Source organism: Phaenicophaeus curvirostris, chromosome 1, assembly GCF_032191515.1.
Source record: "Phaenicophaeus curvirostris isolate KB17595 chromosome 1, BPBGC_Pcur_1.0, whole genome shotgun sequence".
NCBI lineage: Eukaryota > Metazoa > Chordata > Aves > Cuculiformes > Cuculidae > Phaenicophaeus > Phaenicophaeus curvirostris.
Window position 1 is genome coordinate 76,022,275 of NC_091392.1, and position 19,184 is coordinate 76,041,458.

Genomic DNA, 19,184 nt, shown 5'->3' on the forward strand with positions numbered 1-19,184 from the left:
ATTCAGCACTGTCAAGTTTTAACAACCACCACCGAAAAGGGAGCTGCGTGTGGTGGGAGATGATGGGTGGCCTTTGAATATTTCCAGTAAAAACACCATAGCTATGTTTTTACTGGGTTATGGAAGCAATGCCTTCAGGACTGTATTTTACCATTCATGTAGGCTGGATTACAACTGCCCCACAGGATATGAGTAATCGGCTTCTGCAGAAAGTTACTCACATCCTGCAGACCAGAAATTAGGATGCTTGATTCTCTGCAGAACTAGATTTTTCATATGAACCCAAAGAGAAACACTACCAAAATACACACTTTTCACACAGTTGGAATGTATGGTCAGCTGATGCTCAGAGTTGCCTGCATAAAGGGCTCAGGGCAAACTGATAAATGCTCAGGACCTAGTAGGTGCCACAGCCAGAGAAGAATGATGGGCATGCAAAGCACAGCTGGCTCAGCTAGGCTGAAGTTAGCAGATTACCCTATCAGAATCAGTGTTTCCATAACCATATATTCCTAACTGCATCAGGTGACACAAAGCAAGGACCTGACAAATAGAACCAGCCAAGACAAAGCCCAGTTTGGACAAATCTCACCACTGCACTGAAATCTGCAAGTGGCCAATCCATCTCAGAAAAACTGTCAGTGCAGGAGCACTGAAAGAAGTGGTTTCCAGCTTCCTTATTTCATGCCACAGACAAACCCTTTTGGGACTGATGGAGCAGCATCCTACCACCTTTACTGTTTGATTTTTCTCGCATTCTGACTCAAGGATAATATTTGCACTGATCATATATAGATCACAGTTAACTGTACATGTTGTAATGCTTTGGTCACAACAACAAAAATTGAAAGCATTGTAGTGGAAGTCTTCAGTGTTTCCGACCACATCATCTAGGGCAATTTTGCTGTGTGAGCAGGTCTTATTTCATTTTACGAATGTAACTGAAGCCACAAAAATAAAAGAAGAAGAAGAGAAAAAAAAAGAAGTAGAAGTAAAGAGAGAAAGATATTTTTTGTTTGGTATAGAAAGTCCACTTCCTGACTGTGTGTGTGAGGACAGAGCAACCAAAAAACAGGTGCTAAGGCTGGCTAGAAATTAAGCTTTAGCAAAGGTTTCGTGCACAGTGAGAAGGTAGTTTCATTTTTTTTCCTTGTCTGGGACTTAACCTTTTGTTAACTAAACTGAGCTGTGAGAACATACTTTCTCCTGCCAAAGGAAGGATCAGGCTGAATTAGTAACACTTTAGAAGCAGTGAACAAGAAAATCAAAAGCTTGTGGGAAGCTTCAAAGGAGTGATGCACACCAAATGCATAGTCACTGTGTGTGTTCCCTTGTGTTGTGCCCCAACACCGAGGATGCTTCAGAGGCATAGTGCAGCCTGTGGTTCATCACCCCCTTATGTTGTCTGGCACTGAAGGGGAAGGTGGTGCAAGAGGGGCACAAGGAAAGGGGTTTATACTGTCCCTGGTACCAGTACAAAGGGCTGCAGGAGGTGCTGGGTGACTGGGAAGGTCCTGTACCAAAGGTGACTTGTCCTGTGCCCCCAGGCTCTCAAACCTGAGTGATTCTGGGAAGGTCTTGCAGCACATATCTGATGTGTGATCTGTGGGTGTGAATACTTCAGTTGCATACATACAGTATGCTTCATTCTCCCCAGTAACGTAATGAAAAGTTGTGATACTGAGCCAGTACTATGAAGGTCTTCTGAAAGCCTTGATCACAGCTTGTAGTTTGCATTCTCCTTTCTTCTAAGACAAAAGCTGCATCACTGTAATCATGCATATATGCCCAGCTTTGCAGCAGAGAGTATCAAGGTTTTCATTGAGCTCCAGTGGTGACCTAGACCCTACAGCACATCCTGGCGGGTCCCTGTGGCAAAGGGGCCCACAAAATTCTTGCCTATCTCTCAGTTCACCTCTGATGTACATGGTAACTTGCTGGAAGAGTGCAATGCAGCACCGAACTCTCTTCCAGCAGCTGACAGAGACATGAGATTGTGTCTTTCCACATGGAAGCCTCTGTTACCAGAGTTGAAAAGTCTGCTTGCTCCTTGCTAACACTGTCTTAGGTTATTTGTTTCCACCAGGGGCCCAGCTACCAAAAAAAAAACAAACCCAAAAAAACCGGGCAAACCAGCACAGTGAGGGTGGTGGAGGGTCTCCTTCCATACAGTGGAATAGGGTCTTTTCTCCATTCGCAGAAGCAGTACCAGAGTAGCTATAAGCTGAATATGATGCATGTTTCTTGTCACAAACATAGCCCGCCCTCTCCTTTCCAGGATCTCCCAGGGCCTTGGTAGTAGCTAGCATTTTGCTAACCTCCTCTCCTCTTTCCAGTTCGTAGTGGTTCTTCTTGCTCCTCACAGGCTCTCTAATACATCTGTCTCTGAATCTGCTTAGGTGCACCCAGAACTAGGGACCCTCACACCTTTGGGGTGATCACTGACCACTTTCACCAGACTGACAGATTTCAATCTTAGAAAGCGCACAGGTGGGTAAGCTGAAAGTGTGGATGGAGATGGGCTCGCATTACCTTCTGAGTTCTTGACTCTCTCTCTCATACCTCAAGGCCTTTCTTGTGCCCCTGAACCTCGCATAGTCCTTCCTTCTACTATGTGACATTTTCTCACTGCTTTCTGATGGCCCTATTTCTACCAGAAGCTCCTTCTGCCTCGTGCCATATGTTACAGGATCTGCCTGTATACAGAGCTGAGGGTGACCTGGTGTTACATCTCTCCACACTTTTGGGATTTTCTCTGCATTTTTTTCTGATGTTTCAGCCCATTCCTTTTTCTTTTCCCCACTTTTCTGCTTCCCCTTTGCTTTTCCTCCTCTTCCCTGAAAGAATCATTCTTTAAGCCTCACTTCATGCTGCTGTCTTTCCATTGCCTTTGGTTTTCTTCAAGATGTATAGCCCTGTGGACAAAGCTTTGAGGGAAGGTTTGGATGTTTGAAGTGGGCAGTGACTGAACTTGCATTAATCCCATCCCAAGCTCCGCATGGCAGAGGGTATTTGCTGAGCTTAAATCCAAGCCAAGACTTTTTCTCAGAGGGATCGTGGCCCAGTGGATGTTCCTACTGCCATCCTTGCACACTTCAAGTCCTGCCCTAGTGCAAGGTTACCTTACAATGGCTTCTGCCATGCTGGAGAGAGAAATGCCCTGCGGGGATGCCAGCAGTGCAGCCTCTGGAGGTGGCAGTGCGTGTTGTGCTGGTCCTGAAGCTCCTTGCATGGCCATGACACCCAGATAGCTCTGTTGTCTGCAGCTCCTCGGGCACCACTCCAGTAAAGCCCCCAAGCCTGGGGCTGGGAGAACCCTGAGTGCTCTGCTTTCTGCGGTGAGTCCTGTCAATTTCTGCCAAATGCCTCTTCCACTGTGAGAAAAACCTATCTCTTCACCTGGATTCCAAAAGAACATTGCAACCATTTAAAAACTCTTTCCTGCTTCTTCTTTTTTTTTTTTCATGCTGAGATTTCCACAGGCCACCAGCCTCCCACTCTCTGTTGTCTTCTCAATGACTTCACATTGCCTCTCCAAAATGGATTACCTTTGGACCATTAATTTCTTCCTTGCTCCTGAGGTCACTCATTCCTGCTAGAGCACTGGAGGGAAACACAAACTGTCAAGTGTAGCCTTGCTGGAGGGAGCTGATTTTGTATTTCCCGGGCTGTACCATGAAACAGGGCTGATTATATGGTAACAAACTAGCAGCATGTATGTTTTGCAGGTGCCTCACCCTTAGCAAATAGTCCACAGAGATGGTTGTCATCCAACCACACTCTGCCAATTCTTGTGAAGCCTAGATCCATCTGCAATGTAATTATCAGTAGCATTTTCTTGGAGTAACCAGTAGCTCAAAGAAGTAAATCTTGGCATGCCAAAACATAGAACTACTTTTAAACGTGAATGCCATGCCACTACCCCACAAAACACGTAACACCTTCCCTTTCCTCTCTCCCCTAAGCCTCCAAACTCCAAACCACAACCCAAACCAGATTATGGCTCAACAGCACTTCTGTGGCTCCTGGTGTGCACCTGAGTCAGAGCTACATGCTTCAGAGATTTTTCTACAAAGTTGATGGTCTTGCTCATGTTTGCCTTGCAGAGTTAACACAGGGGGACCCATACCAATTAACAACATTGCTTATTGAGATCCAGCACTGATGTGTCTGATGCTCCAGTAATGCCTGCTGAAGCATCATACAACGTAACTCTTCGTAATGTTGAGGAGGCAAAGGATCAGACCTGGCTAGACCCTCAGGCTTGTATCTGTTCCAGAGTGCGATGATACACAGGAGAGATGATTGTGGAGACCTGGCAAAGCTAAAATGACACACAACCTTATTGACTTTAATCACAGCCATGTCTATGGCATTGTGTCTTCCAGACCCCTTTCCACCTGTCCTCACCTGCTTTGTGGGAAGGGCACGAAGCTCCACATGAGTAGAGCTGGTAGTGGGAATATTTTCAGTCAAGACAGATTTCCCCCTACCTGTAAACAAATATTAGATCCATATGTTGTCCAAAAAGTCAGATTTGTCACCTGGCATGCAAATAGCCAATCTCACACAGCAATTTGAGACACTGATTTTATTTCAGAGTTTTGCAGCTCTGAGTACTCCATGGCTTTCCACAAATCAAGCACACCTGACCGGAGTCTCTCAGCTCAATTTATTACCAAAGTTACAAATTGAATACATGCCAAGTACTTCCCTCTACAAATCACTGGTCAGAGATTTACATATCATTATACTAAAGTTACATGTGGTTTGATCATAGAAGTTTTTTAGTGCACAAATTCAGTGAGTTAGGGTCTGCTCCTGGAGGCAGGCAGCCTTTTGCTTGGAGATGTGTTTTTGTATGCATATGACTGCATAATAAGATAGTTTGTCTAGGGACATTCTTCCTCTATGTTGCTCTGCCAAATTGGCAGTCTGGATGACAAGGCCTGATTTAATACATCCTTCTTTGATCCTGACATCCAAGACATCAGATTATGAATACTTTGGTCTTTTACTAGGTCTTTTACTTAGAGCAAGTTCTACTGTTCTACTTAATGTGAATAAATGCCAGTCATTGACTGATTACTATCCAGGTGTTCATAGCAGTGCACACTCTTTTGCAATACACAGATTGCTAAGAAGCAGAGAGGATGTCATGCCGCAGTTCTGGTTTGACCCTTGCTTGGCAGAGAGTGTGTGCCCGCTGCTATCCTCTAGGGCCTCTCTCTCCCCATCTTTCCTGTCATTTTGCAGGGCACACAAAACAGAATGTAATATATGTGTAATGTCACTGTAACTGTGTATAATACTGCCCTCTAGCTCTAAGACAAAAGTTTTTTCATTGACAATCTGCTCTTTCTGCCCAGCCAAGGTATGACCAGTGCAGCACAATAACAGGCCCTTTACTGAGCTCATGTTGTGTCTCAGTTTCCCCATTCATGAAAATGAGATTATGTAGATCAAGTTCTTGCATGCCTGTAATAGTATTGCTGTTGCTTGAATTTGGTGTACCTCAGCTGGCAAACATAGATCTCTTTTGTCTATCCTTTTTTTTTTCTTTTTTTTTTTTCTCCCATGCTGTGCTTTCTACACCTCTCCCTCTGATTACTTTGGGACTCTCTCCCCAGGTGCATGACTAGCCTCCATCTTTCCTTCTTCCTCCCTCCCCCAAGCAAGATAGGTTCTTTTTGCATTACTTCTTTGTTCTCTGTGGTATTTGCAACACCCTCCCATCCTTGTATCACCTGTGAATTCCATTCCTCCAGGTTGTGCTTTCCCTGTCTTTGCAGGACCTAGAATGACCAAGCCTTTTGTGCTGCTGTTGCTGCAATTGAACATGATACTTGAAAGGAGGAGAAAAGGTTGGAATAAACTGCTCTGATGATTCATCCCCGGGGCTGAGAGATTTGCTCCGTTGATATCAGTCCCTTGATCAGAGCTCTGCTATGTTATCTCTGTTTGTCTATGGAGACTTAGCTCCTGGCACATTTGGGCTGGTGGAATTCCAGATACCAGAGCTGGTAACTGGAAAAGGAGCAGATTGCATTCTTCGTCTGCTTTTAGATATGTCAAAGGGCCTGTAAGGTTTGATATTCCAGGCCCTATAAGCTCCTTAAGACAGCCTTTGCCTGCATTTAATGCAACTAAGGAACCTCTAACTTCCTTCAAGGTGCCACAATCCATCACCTGCTCTTTCTGTGTTTTATACCCCTGCACAGGTCTTCCAACACAGTTTTCTCTTCCTTCTGCCTTGTTCTGTGGGCAGATTCCTGTACCAGCTCATACTCTCCCTGTATGTCACATGCTAAAAGATATTGAGGACTCTTGCAATTCTTTTGTTGCACTGATCCACTGATCATGAAGCAGGATGAGTGAAAACCATGAAAGCAGCATGGAAAGCCTAGCTTGAGCCTATCTTGCCTCAAATGGACACGCAATTTGGGAACTGGGAAACACACAGCAGCATTAGGCTTGCTGAGAATTTGCTGTACCTCCACATTGCTTGTAATCATATGGCCAGAGAAACTGCTTTGGCCAGTAACCACAGATGCCTTTTAAACATGAGTCAAAAGACAGTATGAAAAAGCTTTGTGGAGGATAGATAAGAGCAGAGGAATCATCCACTACATTTCAAGTGATGTTGGAGTGGGTCTAAAAGTGGTAGATGTGGTGATGTTGTCTAGTGCCTTCTCTTCTGCCTACTCTGATTATGTTGTTTTTAGCAGATCAGGGAAGTAAAGTCCTGAAGGTGAGACCCAGGAGACTATGGGAGCGCTGGCCACGCTGGCAGAGTTATTTTCTTCTGATTTCAACTTCCTGTTGGCATCAGGGTAAAGTTATGCTTCTCTTGGAAGGTTTCACAGTATGAAGAACGTCAGCAGGGATATGTGAACACAAAAATCCATCCCATGATAATGATTGACAGCTTGTCCTAAGCTTTGTTGGAAACAAAACGAAATCAATTCTTGGCACTTCTTCATTGGGCAGTTTAAAAAAAAAAATAAGAGAGAGAAAGAGAGAGGATTTAAATATATGTATGTGTGGGTATGTGGAACAGGTTTTTGCCTTTACCTTTTGTTGAATTTACTGGAAAATTTTGCACAGCAAAATAAGTTAGGCTTTCGTTACTCTCAATAATTTAAGAGAAGGAGACTCTGGAGTGTTCCTGTCCTTCATGAACAAAACCCACTTAACATGGGAAGTTGACTCCTAAATTACATTTACAGAAGGAAAAGTGGAAGTCATCTAGGAAATAATGATGAATGTTTTATAAGGTTTGCAGACTTTGTAGCCCCTCCTCCAGTCTATTTTATGTAGGTGTTGCCACAGCTCTCCTTATATCTTCCAGACCTGAAAGGTCTTAACTCAGTTTTTTATGGCTCTGGATGGCTGCTATGTACAGTGAAGTACCAGCTCTGACCCTATAGTCTCTATACTCAGAATAGCCTAGGAAGAGAAAGGGAATCCTTTCACTTCTTCATCACCCAACTGAAACTTGGTTGTATTACCTCGCTGGGAATATTTTCTACCCCTTTCAGAATTTTTCAGCCTAGCATGACACACCTAAAATTAAAAAAAATGCAGCAAGTTTATGATTTTTTTAATCAACTTTCCTTTCCACTGCCTATCCTCAGTACAGCAAAACAGTATGTGGTTGGGAGTGGGGGAAAATCAGTTTTCTGGTACAAACTCTTCAACAGTATTTGCAAGGAGGACAAAGCAAACACATGGATCTGACTAGATTACAGTACAGTCTCACAGAAAGCAAAGAAAAAAATGTAGAAAATGATCAGTCACCAAAAAAAGCAGTCTTTGGGAAAAAACCATGGTGCTTTAAGAAAAGTAAGTTCAAGTTACAATTAAAGAACTAACATGCCGAACTAAATGTTTCTAAGTGGAACAGAGTAGGAATGTTGCAAGGTGGGAAAGTTTTAGCTACGTTGCTTCCTACCATTCAAACTGTATTACTGTTCCATTTAAAAATGTCTTTAGATTAAGGCACCACTGTCAATGTCAATCACAAAACCCCTGCATATCTTCAAGCAAAGCAGGGCATGCGTTTAAGGCTTCAAGGAAAGGAGAACTACCATAAAATAAGACTGACAAAGCCTTTTTCTTCAAACTACTGCATTAACTGTCTCTGATTACTTAACCAAAGCCGTAACAAGCCAGCTCAAGGACTGAAAACCTTACTTTCTTAAAGGCAATTTGGACAGAAAAAAAATACTTGTTTGCCAATATTAGTAGTTGCAGAAAGCACCTGTCTGGCCCAAAAAGCTTCTCGAGGGTTATCAGGTACTCACCTTCTGCTTTCAGTAAGTCAGCCTGCAAGAGAAAAGAGCAGCAACTGACAAATGAAGAGGTCTGAAAGGTAATTTATTACCTAAAACCCCAATGAAAAGCAGAAGAAAAATCCAGTCAATCAAAACATATTAAAAGCTGTTGCATGGAAGGATGATTTTGCTGTGAAGGATGTAGAAGACATCATGGCAGTGACCAACCATGGCTAGGCAGGGATTATTAGCAGAAAATCAGGTTGTCACAATGATAAGAACTATACCAATGAAAGGACCTAGTTACAGAAAACATTTCCATGAGCGTGTTCTTCACCTTCTACACTGCTTGAGCATCTTCTGAATGCTGTTCATAGTCCCAGCCCAGTATTCAAGGTCATTTATTTCAGCCTCTCCTTCCTTCCATGTCACTGGAATTCCCTGTCAATAGCACCTACATTCCCTACTTTATGGCTATCTTGAGCAATTCAGCATGAGCTACAACCACATCATGGAGGGCATGGGGACAGAATGAGGACTTCTGCTCTTTCCTCCTGATCTCTCTCACTATTAGCCTTCCTACATCACTGCCTTTATAGAGGAAACCTGGCCATTGACAGGCTACTGTTTCACTGCCATAACTATTGCAGAGTTCAGTGCCAATTCACAAAAAGCAAAAGACTTAGGATCATGTAGGATCATGTTCCCAACATGCCTGTGAATTATCCACCCTCTTTTTATTGGAGAGTGCTTTCAGCTTCATGGTACAAATGAGCAGATGAAGGTTGTTGAAGATCCAAGGACACGAGCCTGGGAAGGCTTTTGTGGAGATCATTGTGAAATAATAGCAAGTATTTGGGCCCAGCCTGGAGCAGTACAGTACTAAACCCACCAGAGTGCAGCTCACTTTGATGCCAAGCCACATCTGTCAGCTGCTGCAGGGCAGATTTTAGGGAGCCACAGGATGTATCACCTGCTGCACAGGGGACATAAGCTGCTCCGCAAGAGATGGTGCTGCTCTGAAATCACACAGGGTAAGGCCCTGAGGTTCCTTTAGCTCCTCTGCCTCTTGGTCACCCTCCTGCCTCCGGGGAGGTCACTCCCTCTGTGCTGCCCCACTCACTGGTCCAGTTGGGCGGGTGGCTCTGCTCCCAGTGGCTGCACCTCCTGTCTCCTGGCTTCTGCCCAGAGGACTTTGTAGTGCAGGTGACTATACTAGTTTATTATGGCCCCTGGGCAGTTTGCAAGACACTTTCAGAAGTAGCTGAAATCAAGGAGATCAAGTGTGAAGTGCTCAGTCAGAGGAACTCCCAACAAGTACCCAGATACTCACTGCCACCTACACCAGCACCCTAGATCTTTGCAAGTTCTTCCAGGTCTTCAGATTAAACAGTCTTAGAAGATATGTTGATATCCTCTAGGTCTGCCACCTGGTTTTCATTTTCTAAGTGCACCTAAGGCCATGAAATCTTGAACACCAACATATGGTGACAGGCCAGACATGAACAGAAAGGAGCATGTCATTCTCCTTGACTGGCTGGCACTAGAGCTGCCCAGTAGGGTCCCAAGCTCTGTACAGATCATGCCATCGTTTTCTCTCCTTTGCTAGGGCCTGAGAGCAGATATGAGGGACCATGATCTGCAGCTTGGAGATGTAGAATGATTCAGAATTGAGGCATGAGCCAAACCACCATATAGAGGTTGTTGCACAGTGATTGCCACATTCAGGATTTTTCGGATTCTGTCAGGGCAGATGTGCTCAAAAGCTCATTTTTGCTTTAAGATTTTCCAGTGGATTTCACATTTAGATCTGTATTTCTTGTGCAAACAGATGTCAGTCACTGCAGATTGTAGGCATAGAAAACATAATACTGAATGTCAAATTACAGAATCTCTTAGTTCCCTCCAGTGTGCACCTCATGGGAGAGTACACAGTTGCAAGGCAGTGGGATCATGCTGTGATGTGGCAAGTGAGTTGAATGATCTGCCTATGACAGTTCAAGAGGAGCTGCATTGACTTCTTGGTTCACTCACAGGCCAATCATGCAGTTCCTTTTGGCTTTCCATGCAGGGATCTTGGAATGCTCTCAAGATGACCATGCTATAAGGGCAGGAAAGCTGGGACTAGTGTAATGGGACACATAACAGCAACAGAAGTGCTGGTAGTTTTGCTCTGCAGCCTTTTAAACTGTTCTAAATCCCATTTCCTGTGATCTTGCTCTCCATCATTTGTTTCTTCTGTTTCTTCTCCCTGTGGGAACTTGAGTGCATTTCTGTGGATCTGCACCCTCAGCTCTGAGCTTCTGACACAAGACACACACATGTCCTGGTGCCAAAGCAGGGCTGGATCTAGCAAGAAATATTTTAATTAACTCTGGGACTTCTGTCTGTACATTGAGAAATACAGACATTACTTAGAGACTCACAACGCCTCTCAAGAGAGAATTACTAAACTGTTCCTAAACATGGGCAGAGCAAAACCTTCTGAGGTGAAGGGACTGGAGAAAGCCCATAGAGCAGACAAACCTGGAGGCATGTAGCTGAATTTTGTCTCACTCAACTCTAGTTATTTAACGAACCACTCTGCAGGTGCCTGTCACCTTGGGTGAGCCATATGCTAGCAAACATCAGCTAGCTCTGCATTAAAGGAAACTCTTCACCTTCTTTATCACAGCCAGCTTGGGACAGCCTGGCAAAGACCACTGCAAAATGTGCTCTGCAAAATAAGATCTGATGTTGTGTGACTCCATTTCCAATGTCTACACCAAGATTATGGGAGGTGCTGCCATGTCTGTGTCTGTATTTTGTGGGGGCTGTCAATGTGACACAAGCACAAAACAATGGTCTCAGAACCCTCATAACCTGCAGCCAGGGCTTGGGTTTACCGAGCATCATACTGAGCAGCTCAGAACCAGATCTACCTCCTGTTCACTTCTGTGTTGGGAGGATTTGTTGGGATTTGTTCTCCCAACACAGTGAATGGCTGTATTCTGTAGGACGTGCATTCATGGATTTATTTTCATAGAATCATAGAATAACCAGGTTGGAAGAGACCCACCGGATCATCAAGTCCAACCATTCCTATCAAACACTAAACCATGCCCCTTAGCACCTCGTCCACCTGTGCCTTAAACACCTCCAGGGAAGGTGAATCAACCACCTTCCTGGGCAGCCTGTTCCAGGGCCCAATGACCCTTTCTGTGAAAAATTTTTTCCTAATGTCCAGCCTAAATCTCCCCTGGCGGAGCTTGAGGCCATTCCCTCTTGTCCTGTCTCCTGTCACTTGGGAGAAGAGGCCAGCATTCTCCTCTCTACAACCTCCTTTCAGGTAGTTGTAGAAAGCAATGAGGTCTCCCCTCAGCCTCCTCTTCTCCAGGATAAACAACCCCAGCTCTCTCAGTTGTTCCTCATAAGGCCTGTTCTCCAGCCCCTTCACCAGCTTCGTTGCTCTTCTCTGGACTTGCACAATTTGAGCTGGGCTTAAAGAAGCAAGCAGGAGTAAGTTTCCTGGGAATCTGGATCACACTCCTGCTTAGATGTAACTGGGGAACCTGCAGAATGGGAAGAATTCGGAGGGGACATATTTTAGCCCTGATGCCACGTGTGACTTTCTCTCCCCCCCTCCAGCCCGCTCTGTCCCCACCCCACCAATCAGCCTCTTTAACATGACAAAGAGCCTCAAGGAGCGCTGATGGATGATGGTGGATATTGCAGTCCCTGGCAGGGTATAGCCAGCTATAAAGGTAACTACCTGTCTACACTTCGGGTCTACCTTAGCTTGCTGGTGAGACCTGTCCCACAGGTGAAGGTGGCATCTATTAGAAAGCGGGGTAACCACCCCTTCATTTGCTCCGATGTGCGCGCACTTGGCTCTGCCCCCCTACCAGCCTTATTCCAGCGGGACGGGCATGGGGTACCTCGATTTTTACTGGAACTCAGCAGGGGAAGCAGGACATGCCCCCACCTCAGCTGGCTCAGCGGGAGCCACCAGTGCCTGCCAGTCTCCGGAGGCAGGAGGGAAGAGGCAGATGGCAGGTAAGACATTTCAGCTAAGTCCTAGAGCTGATCCCCAGGATACCTGTGGTCCCAGGCCAGCCACTCAATTAACAACCTTGGGCAATTTTTGCTCTCTCTGCCTCCGTTTCCTCCTGCGTGTGTTGGGCAAAGTGTGATGTGGTAGGTGAGGAGGATGGGTGACCTTGGGCACTCACATCACTTTCCCCTAATACTTCTTTTTGGTGAACTGGTTTCCTAAACCTCAACAGAGCTTGTGGGAGTTCAGGAGCTGGCAGGTCTGTGCTCCCCCCGCGGCTGAAGGGCAGTGTGAATACATGGCCTCATGGAAGTTCACGGTTACAGGGCAGGAATGCCCGGGCCTCCTTTCAGCCAAATGCTGTCATGTGTGCAACGGAAAGAAACAAATCCTGCAGACAGTTCTGCTCGTGGCGTCCTTTGTCCCCGTACAAACTCCTCGTGCTCGTTAAACTTCAGCGTTTTCTGAATCACTGTGCCGGGAAATCTGCTCCCTTTAAATTCTATGTTGATGCCCCCTGCTTCTTTTAGTTTGCCATTTTGCTCTCTCTATTCCCCTCTCCTTTCCATGCTCTTGTTGCCTTTCCTTTCCTTCTTTACAAAAAAGTCTGAGGCCCCAACGTTGTGTTGTATTTTGTTCTTGCCATTCCTCTTCCACTCCAGTGAGTGGCAATAGAAGAGCTGTTGAAAGCAGGTCTTCTCCCCAGCCCCACTGCATGGTGTCAGCAGGGTAAGCTCTTGTAAGGTTAATGGGTGGGAGGGGAGGGAGGAGAGCGAGGTTTTGAAGTGCCTCTTCAAAGCTGTCAGATGATGTAGAGAGCTACAGGCTCAGGCAGAGGGACTAGTGGCTGCTTGACACCTGACTACTTGCTATGTGGTTTGACCAAAGGCCTAGGGTCTCTGCATGCTGCCCACTCCACAAGGGCAGCAGGCAAATTGACTCATTCATGCCCCTATTGGGCATGGTATTAAGACTTAAAACTCATCTTCAAGAACTCTCTTCTCTCTAGTGAGGGAGCCCAGCGGTGGAAGCAAAGACCTACAGACATCAAGACCTTGTGGAAGTGGATCTGTCTTCGGTTTTAATATTTATGTCTGTTGGCTTGCTGTTTTGTGTTTCTTGCTTTCTCTTTCCTTCACTCTTTTCTCATGGGAGAGGCCTTTGTCTTGAGCTCAAGCTGCAAGTGGTAAACTACATGGAGGTAGGGGGTAACCAGCCAAGCAAAAACACGTGGGACATTTGGCACTATGGTGTCTCTTGCTCTGGTTCCTGTCTATCAGAAGACTTTACTGTTTTCCAAGCTCACATTCTCAGCATGCTCGTTTCAACCTGTAAGGTTTCCACTGCACAGCCTGCAGGAGCCAAGCACCCTGTGGTCCCACATGAAATTTTAGATCTCCATGCACCCAGGTTGCGCATGTTTAGTTTCCTTTCAGGCACTGCAGTCTACTCCAATGCACATACCACCTCATGCCCTTGTATCTCTTCTGTTGACAGCCTCTTTTTCACTGGAGGCAGAACCCCCTCATGGCCTGTCTCTCCAGCACCAGAAACCTGCCCCACTATGCACCTGCCTTTTCATATGGCCTGTGCTCTGGGTTGTAATCTCCTAGGGACAGGAAATGGCCAAGAGAAGGCTTATAAAGGCAGGCAATGCCTGCCTGGCGAGTGGCAGGCACCACAAAGGTAGCTTGTTCCTCTATCAGGAGGGAACAAGGGAAAAATATCACAGACATGGCCACCTTCCTGATGCCCAGGAACACCTCAAGGCTTCTGAGTGATTGCTTAGTAGCCTCTCAGCTTAGGACAGAAGAAGGAAGAGTTTGGTAGGATGGACAGGGAAGCCATTTGTTTGGAGGACATCAGTACTTTTCACTGGCCATACTTTGGGAGGTTGAGGAGGGTATCAGTGGGCTTCAGAGTCACAGCTCTCAAGGTGATTAGGAAGGAAATACGGAGCTATTGTTTGGGCTTGGTGGTCAGAAGGCGTGTACTGAAAATGGCACTGCCCCATTCACTGCACCTCTCCTGAAAGGTCAGTAGGAGGAAAGAGGATGGACACTGCAGAAGGGTTTGCAGAAGAGTAGCTGAAGGAAGGGCGGATGAACAGATTTATCATTTTAGGTGTGTGGGTGGGTGTGTGTGGGGGGGGGGGGGTGTGGGGGGGGTGTGCAGGAATCACAACCTTTCAGTCAGAGCTGGCCTGAGAAGTTTTCAGCCTCTCATATGCCTCAGCAACCAGGCATCTGACAGAAAGGTGCTGGGATAATCTCTCATGTTAGCGTTTTCCTATTCAGGTAGCCTGAATGACTTTGCAACTTGGCTGCTTTTGTCTTGACTAGCAGCCCAGATTATTTAGGAAGTTTTTCCTTTAGATCTTTATCTCAACTTTGTGCTGGACAGAGACACCTTAAACCGTGTACCAGGACAAATGAGAAGTGGGTTTGACATCTTCTTCTTCACTCTTGAATTTTGTCCCACACATACCAGGTGTACAATTACTGGCTCTTCTTACCTGTCTGACATCCATCTTTCCTCTCTCCCTCCCCACTTTCATGTTAAATTTCTCTCCTTCATTTTCTCTCACCAGAATTTCCCATCAGCCAAAGAGGTCTCTCCATCTATACGTTTCCGGCATTGGAATGGCCTGTGGTGGGAGCCACAGGCAAACAGAGGTTAGCCGATATCCAATGCCTGACTGATGCTCTCCATCTATTGCCCCTGTAAGCAATAGATGGCTCTGCTCCACCATACACCCTGGTCAGAGGTTGTTTTGCTACTGTCTAACAAGTGCCTCAATGTTGCCGGGCAGGCAATTTTGGGCAGCCCAGTCACTAACCAAAGCTCTGCTTGCAGTCATGTCCGGATCTCTTTATATCACATTGAGACTGAAATATTACCAGGGCCTTTTGGAGGAGGACAGTAGCACCATGAGCCAACATGCACCATTCTATCCTCCCTGCCCTGAGTTTTCCACCTGCTGGAATTCCAGGAGGGTTGAGCTGGGAAGCTGCTTGCTGTCAGTGGGCTTGTCTGTGCTCACAAATCCATGAAGGAAAGAGGGTGACACAGGCCTTTGCTTCAAGAGACACCCTGCCTGGTAGGCAAAGAGAGATATAGCTGGCAGGGAGCGTGCTCATACCCACCCATCTGTGCATTGTGTCTTGTATAACTTTTCGCATTGTCTTTTTATTTCAAGAAGAGTCCCTAGCTTCATCCACCTCTGGAAATTTCAGCCAATTCACACCGGATTCAGCAACCAGTCCACATTCAGCATCCTCATCCCCACAGCCTGTGGCTAAGTCTCAGAAAGGCAGAGAAGATGGCACGGAGGAGGTGAGGAAGGCCAAGAGTCGCACGGCTTTCTCCAAGGAGCAACTGCAAACTCTGCACCAGCGGTTCCAGAGCCAGAAGTACCTGAGCCCCCAGCAGATCCGGGAGCTGTCTGCTGCCCTGGGGCTCACCTACAAGCAGGTGAACACCAAAACTTTGACCCATGGTTTATCTGTCACACAGCAGATGGAAAGACAAGTCCTCAGCAGAAAGTAGAGGCAAAGGTGCCAGACAACAGTTGCTCCCCTGCACTGGTGGGGGACAGGAGAGTCGCACCTCATTGGGGTTTCCCCAGTGAGGGATCAGCTAAGGGTACTATTACCAACGCCTGTATTAGAATTGCAAACACGGTAATGAATATGTTGTTTGCCATAAACAGCCTCTGCTCTGGGTTTTACACCTCTTTGCAGACTTTTTCAAGGCAATGGTAAACTTCACAGAAGCCCTGGTGTGCACCAATCCTCTGAATCATGCATCATGCTGAAAGTTATTGCTAATGTTTCTCAGGGCTGATCTTGTTCAATATCTAATAATGTCTCACAGTCAGCACTGCCTCGCTGCTTGACACTCACTCCTTCCTCCATGTGAATACTGCTATGTTCATACATTGCAGCCCTTCAGGGTCTTTGCTCATCTCCAGGGAGGTTGTGCGTAGTGATCTGGTGCTGGTAGAGGGGGCTGGGCAATGGGGCACAAATGCTTGCAGTTACAAGGCCAAAATCGGCCAGATATTTGGATGTCTGAGCTGGGCATGACTGCCCGGAAGTCCCAGGATGCCCTAGGACTAAAAGAGGAATAGGTGTATTGTAGGTGCAGCATACACTTGAACAAGTTCTGTCAGCAACTAGTGGGACAATCAGCTCTTTCCTTCAATCCACATCCCTGCAAATGCTGCTTTCACAGCACAGACATAGCCCAGGGGGGAAACGGCTCTGGAATTTACCCCTGAAAGAGTTTTGAATTTGGCAACTGCTGGGTACAAGGAGTGAGTCACTCCCTTCACCAGTCACAAACTTGCAGAAAGACTGTCTCAGAAGTTTGCCTATAGCTCAGGGTGGGCTTGTAGAGACCTAGGTGGGTTTAATTTGCACCAGTCATTCATCTTCGTGATTGAAATGAGTAAATTTGTCACAGCTACAACTGTCCCAGGGAGATAATGCTGCTCCCCTCCCCCCATCATGCAGATGCACTAGCCACCTGCTGAGGCTGCCAGACAGACATCTCCCCTTGGCAACAACCCCAGGGAGCTCTTAAAGGCCTTTATCTGCTTCTGCCCGAATATCTAGCCATCTGGTCACTCTTCCTGCTGCTTGTGAATCTGATAACATTAGCTCTTCCCTCTCCTTTGCTGATGTTTTCCTCTGTTCTCCTTTCCCCACCCAGGTGAAGACTTGGTTCCAGAACCGGAGGATGAAGCTGAAAAGGTGCCAGAAGCATAGCCTATGGACTGAACGTGCTCAGTGCCTCACACAAGTAAGAAAACAGCATATGGCTCAGCATGGTCTTTCTGTCTGGGCAGATAAGTCCTGCGACATGTTTTCTCCACATTGGCAATTTAAGATTACAAGTATCAGCATACCTTGTGTTAGGGTTTGTTTAGCGCAGAGTCACAGACTTGGCACGACTCTTCATGTTCTATGTGTAGCCTAGCAACGGGCTAGGCCACTCAACTGCTTCCAGAGAAGCTGTTTTCCACATACACACACACACACATATACACAAACACATGCACGTATGCATGACTGAGCTATGGGGATGGGTATAGTTTTCTTGCCCACCCCTGCTGCTGCTCAAGAGAACGTGAAATGTGAAGGGACAGAGACCCTGTATGTATCAGGCCTGCGGACACCAGCAGAGAAGCTATGTGTGTTCTGACTCACTGTCTTTCCATTCCAGAGCGGCTTCCAGCCAAGTGCTTACCTGGACATGCACTCCAAATTCCACCAGGGCTACCCAATCACTGCAGCCACTAACATCCAAACCATGCCTCCCCTACGTCAGCACTATGGAGCAGGGCAGAACGCTTACACAATCATGACCAGTGAGGATGGAGGAGTCTTTGGAAAAGGTGGGGGCACCTGCAGCGTCCAGCAGAGAGTGGGCTTCATTGCCCAGCACAAAATGGACTTCTACCACAGCTGTCCTGGCAGTGTGGAATATCCATGCACAAAGACAAGTGACAGCTGTAACTTTCACCACTCGGCCACCATAGGGGCTTCTTTCCCAACCAATACTGGCCAACATCTCTATCATTCCTAAGCACTGTGGATATGGGGTATTTTGGGCACCCAGGAATCAAAACTTAATCTCATCTCTTCCTTTGTTATTCATGTACTTTCCACTTCAGGAGCATCATGTAGCTAGAACCTGTTTTGGCATCCAAAAATGTGTCTGCAAGTGCGCACAGACACACAGACATGCAGATACCTGTTTGCACGTATGTACAGCCCTTCATTTGTGTCCTCTTACACATGCACACACCCTTCTTTACTGGCACAGACAGCCAAGTTCTCTTCTAAGAAGACCTGGCTACCTAGATTATCCCCTGGATCTTCTAAATTATTGTAACTTGGCTCAGAGGAGGCATAAATTCATTTGAGGATCTCATTTATAACTGTTATTGAACAGTTGTGTTTTCATAACACATGAAGCCACAGGCTGTATGGAGAGGTGCTGGTCATAAACCTTTCACTGAAGTTGGGGGAGTTATACCCCATATGCCAGACATCCATCTGATGGTTAGATAACTAGTTCCATAGGTCAGCCACAAGGTACAGAACTGATGAAGTGTTTAGTGAAAGGAGACATGACAAGCAGTATGCAGAAAGGCTGGTAAGATTAATTTACAAGCATCAAAATGATAAATAAGCTCTTTGTTCTAACCTGTATCTTTCTGTGCCTCTTCTCAAGAAAACAGAAGAGTGCATTCAATTTGGAAAATAATAAAGTATTTTTTTAAGATGGGTTACATATTTTTCTGTATCTTTTTTTCCCTCTGTAATAGAGCATTGAAATATGAAATCCAGATGGATCATAAATAGTCATAGCAACAGTAAGCTATTGTTATTACTGATTTGATTCAGAAACTATAAACGGAGATTTTTCTGTGTTAAGAATGGATCAGCCTCCTGACTCTTGGCAATGCCAAATATCTAGAGCCAGAGGATGAGATGAGTAACTGCCACCCAGCTTAAGAAATTCCCCTACTGAGCAATATTTAATACTGTGACTGGCTAGAATGTAGAGGAACCACAGTTTCTAAACTCAATACTATCTAAATGTCTAAGTATCTAAATCCAGACATGTGTATCAAAGTATATTTCATAACAGAATCCCAGTTTCCTGAGTCACGGGTTTTCTATCACTGTTTGATGATGACAATGGCTTTATCTTAATGCAATTAAGTAGCTGTCATAGTTTTAAAAAATGAGCATAAAATAAAGGCAATAAATGTCTGCCACTGCTGTAATAATAGGCATGGTCTTCTGTTGGCAAAGCCGGTTTATGTCTCTGCCTCAAGCTATTTGTTCCCACCTCCACTC

At 45.8% G+C, this 19,184-nt stretch overlaps 2 protein-coding genes across 2 annotated transcripts in view; one reads left to right on the top strand and one right to left on the bottom strand.

Moving 5' to 3' along the window:
* The window catches only part of LOC138724795 (C-type lectin domain family 4 member A-like), a 143,487-nt gene extending 125,836 nt beyond the window's left edge, over positions 1 to 17,651 (bottom strand). The window contains exon 1 of the mRNA XM_069865076.1: positions 17,639 to 17,651. The gene's annotated coding sequence lies outside the window, so the exon portion shown is untranslated. The remainder of the gene's footprint in view (positions 1 to 17,638) is intronic.
* Positions 12,131 to 17,901, top strand: LOC138724758 (homeobox protein NANOG-like). Its single transcript, XM_069864981.1, has 4 exons — positions 12,131 to 12,311; positions 15,509 to 15,783; positions 17,026 to 17,115; positions 17,539 to 17,901. Exons 1-4 carry the CDS (start codon positions 12,131 to 12,133, stop codon positions 17,899 to 17,901), a joined length of 909 nt encoding a protein of 302 aa, XP_069721082.1.
* The last annotated feature ends 1,283 nt before the right edge of the window (positions 17,902 to 19,184 follow it).

What these genes read in the sequence shown, in the direction of transcription:
- LOC138724758 (XM_069864981.1), top strand. Translation starts at nt 12,131, where the DNA reads ATGTGCGCGCACTTGGCTCTGCCCCCCTACCAGCCTTATTCCAGCGGG. An exon ending in TGGGGCTCACCTACAAGCAG is followed by an intron (nt 15,784 to 17,025) that starts GTGAACACCAAA and finishes TTCCCCACCCAG; the next exon opens with GTGAAGACTTGGTTCCAGAA. An exon ending in GTGCTCAGTGCCTCACACAA is followed by an intron (nt 17,116 to 17,538) that starts GTAAGAAAACAG and finishes TTTCCATTCCAG; the next exon opens with AGCGGCTTCCAGCCAAGTGC.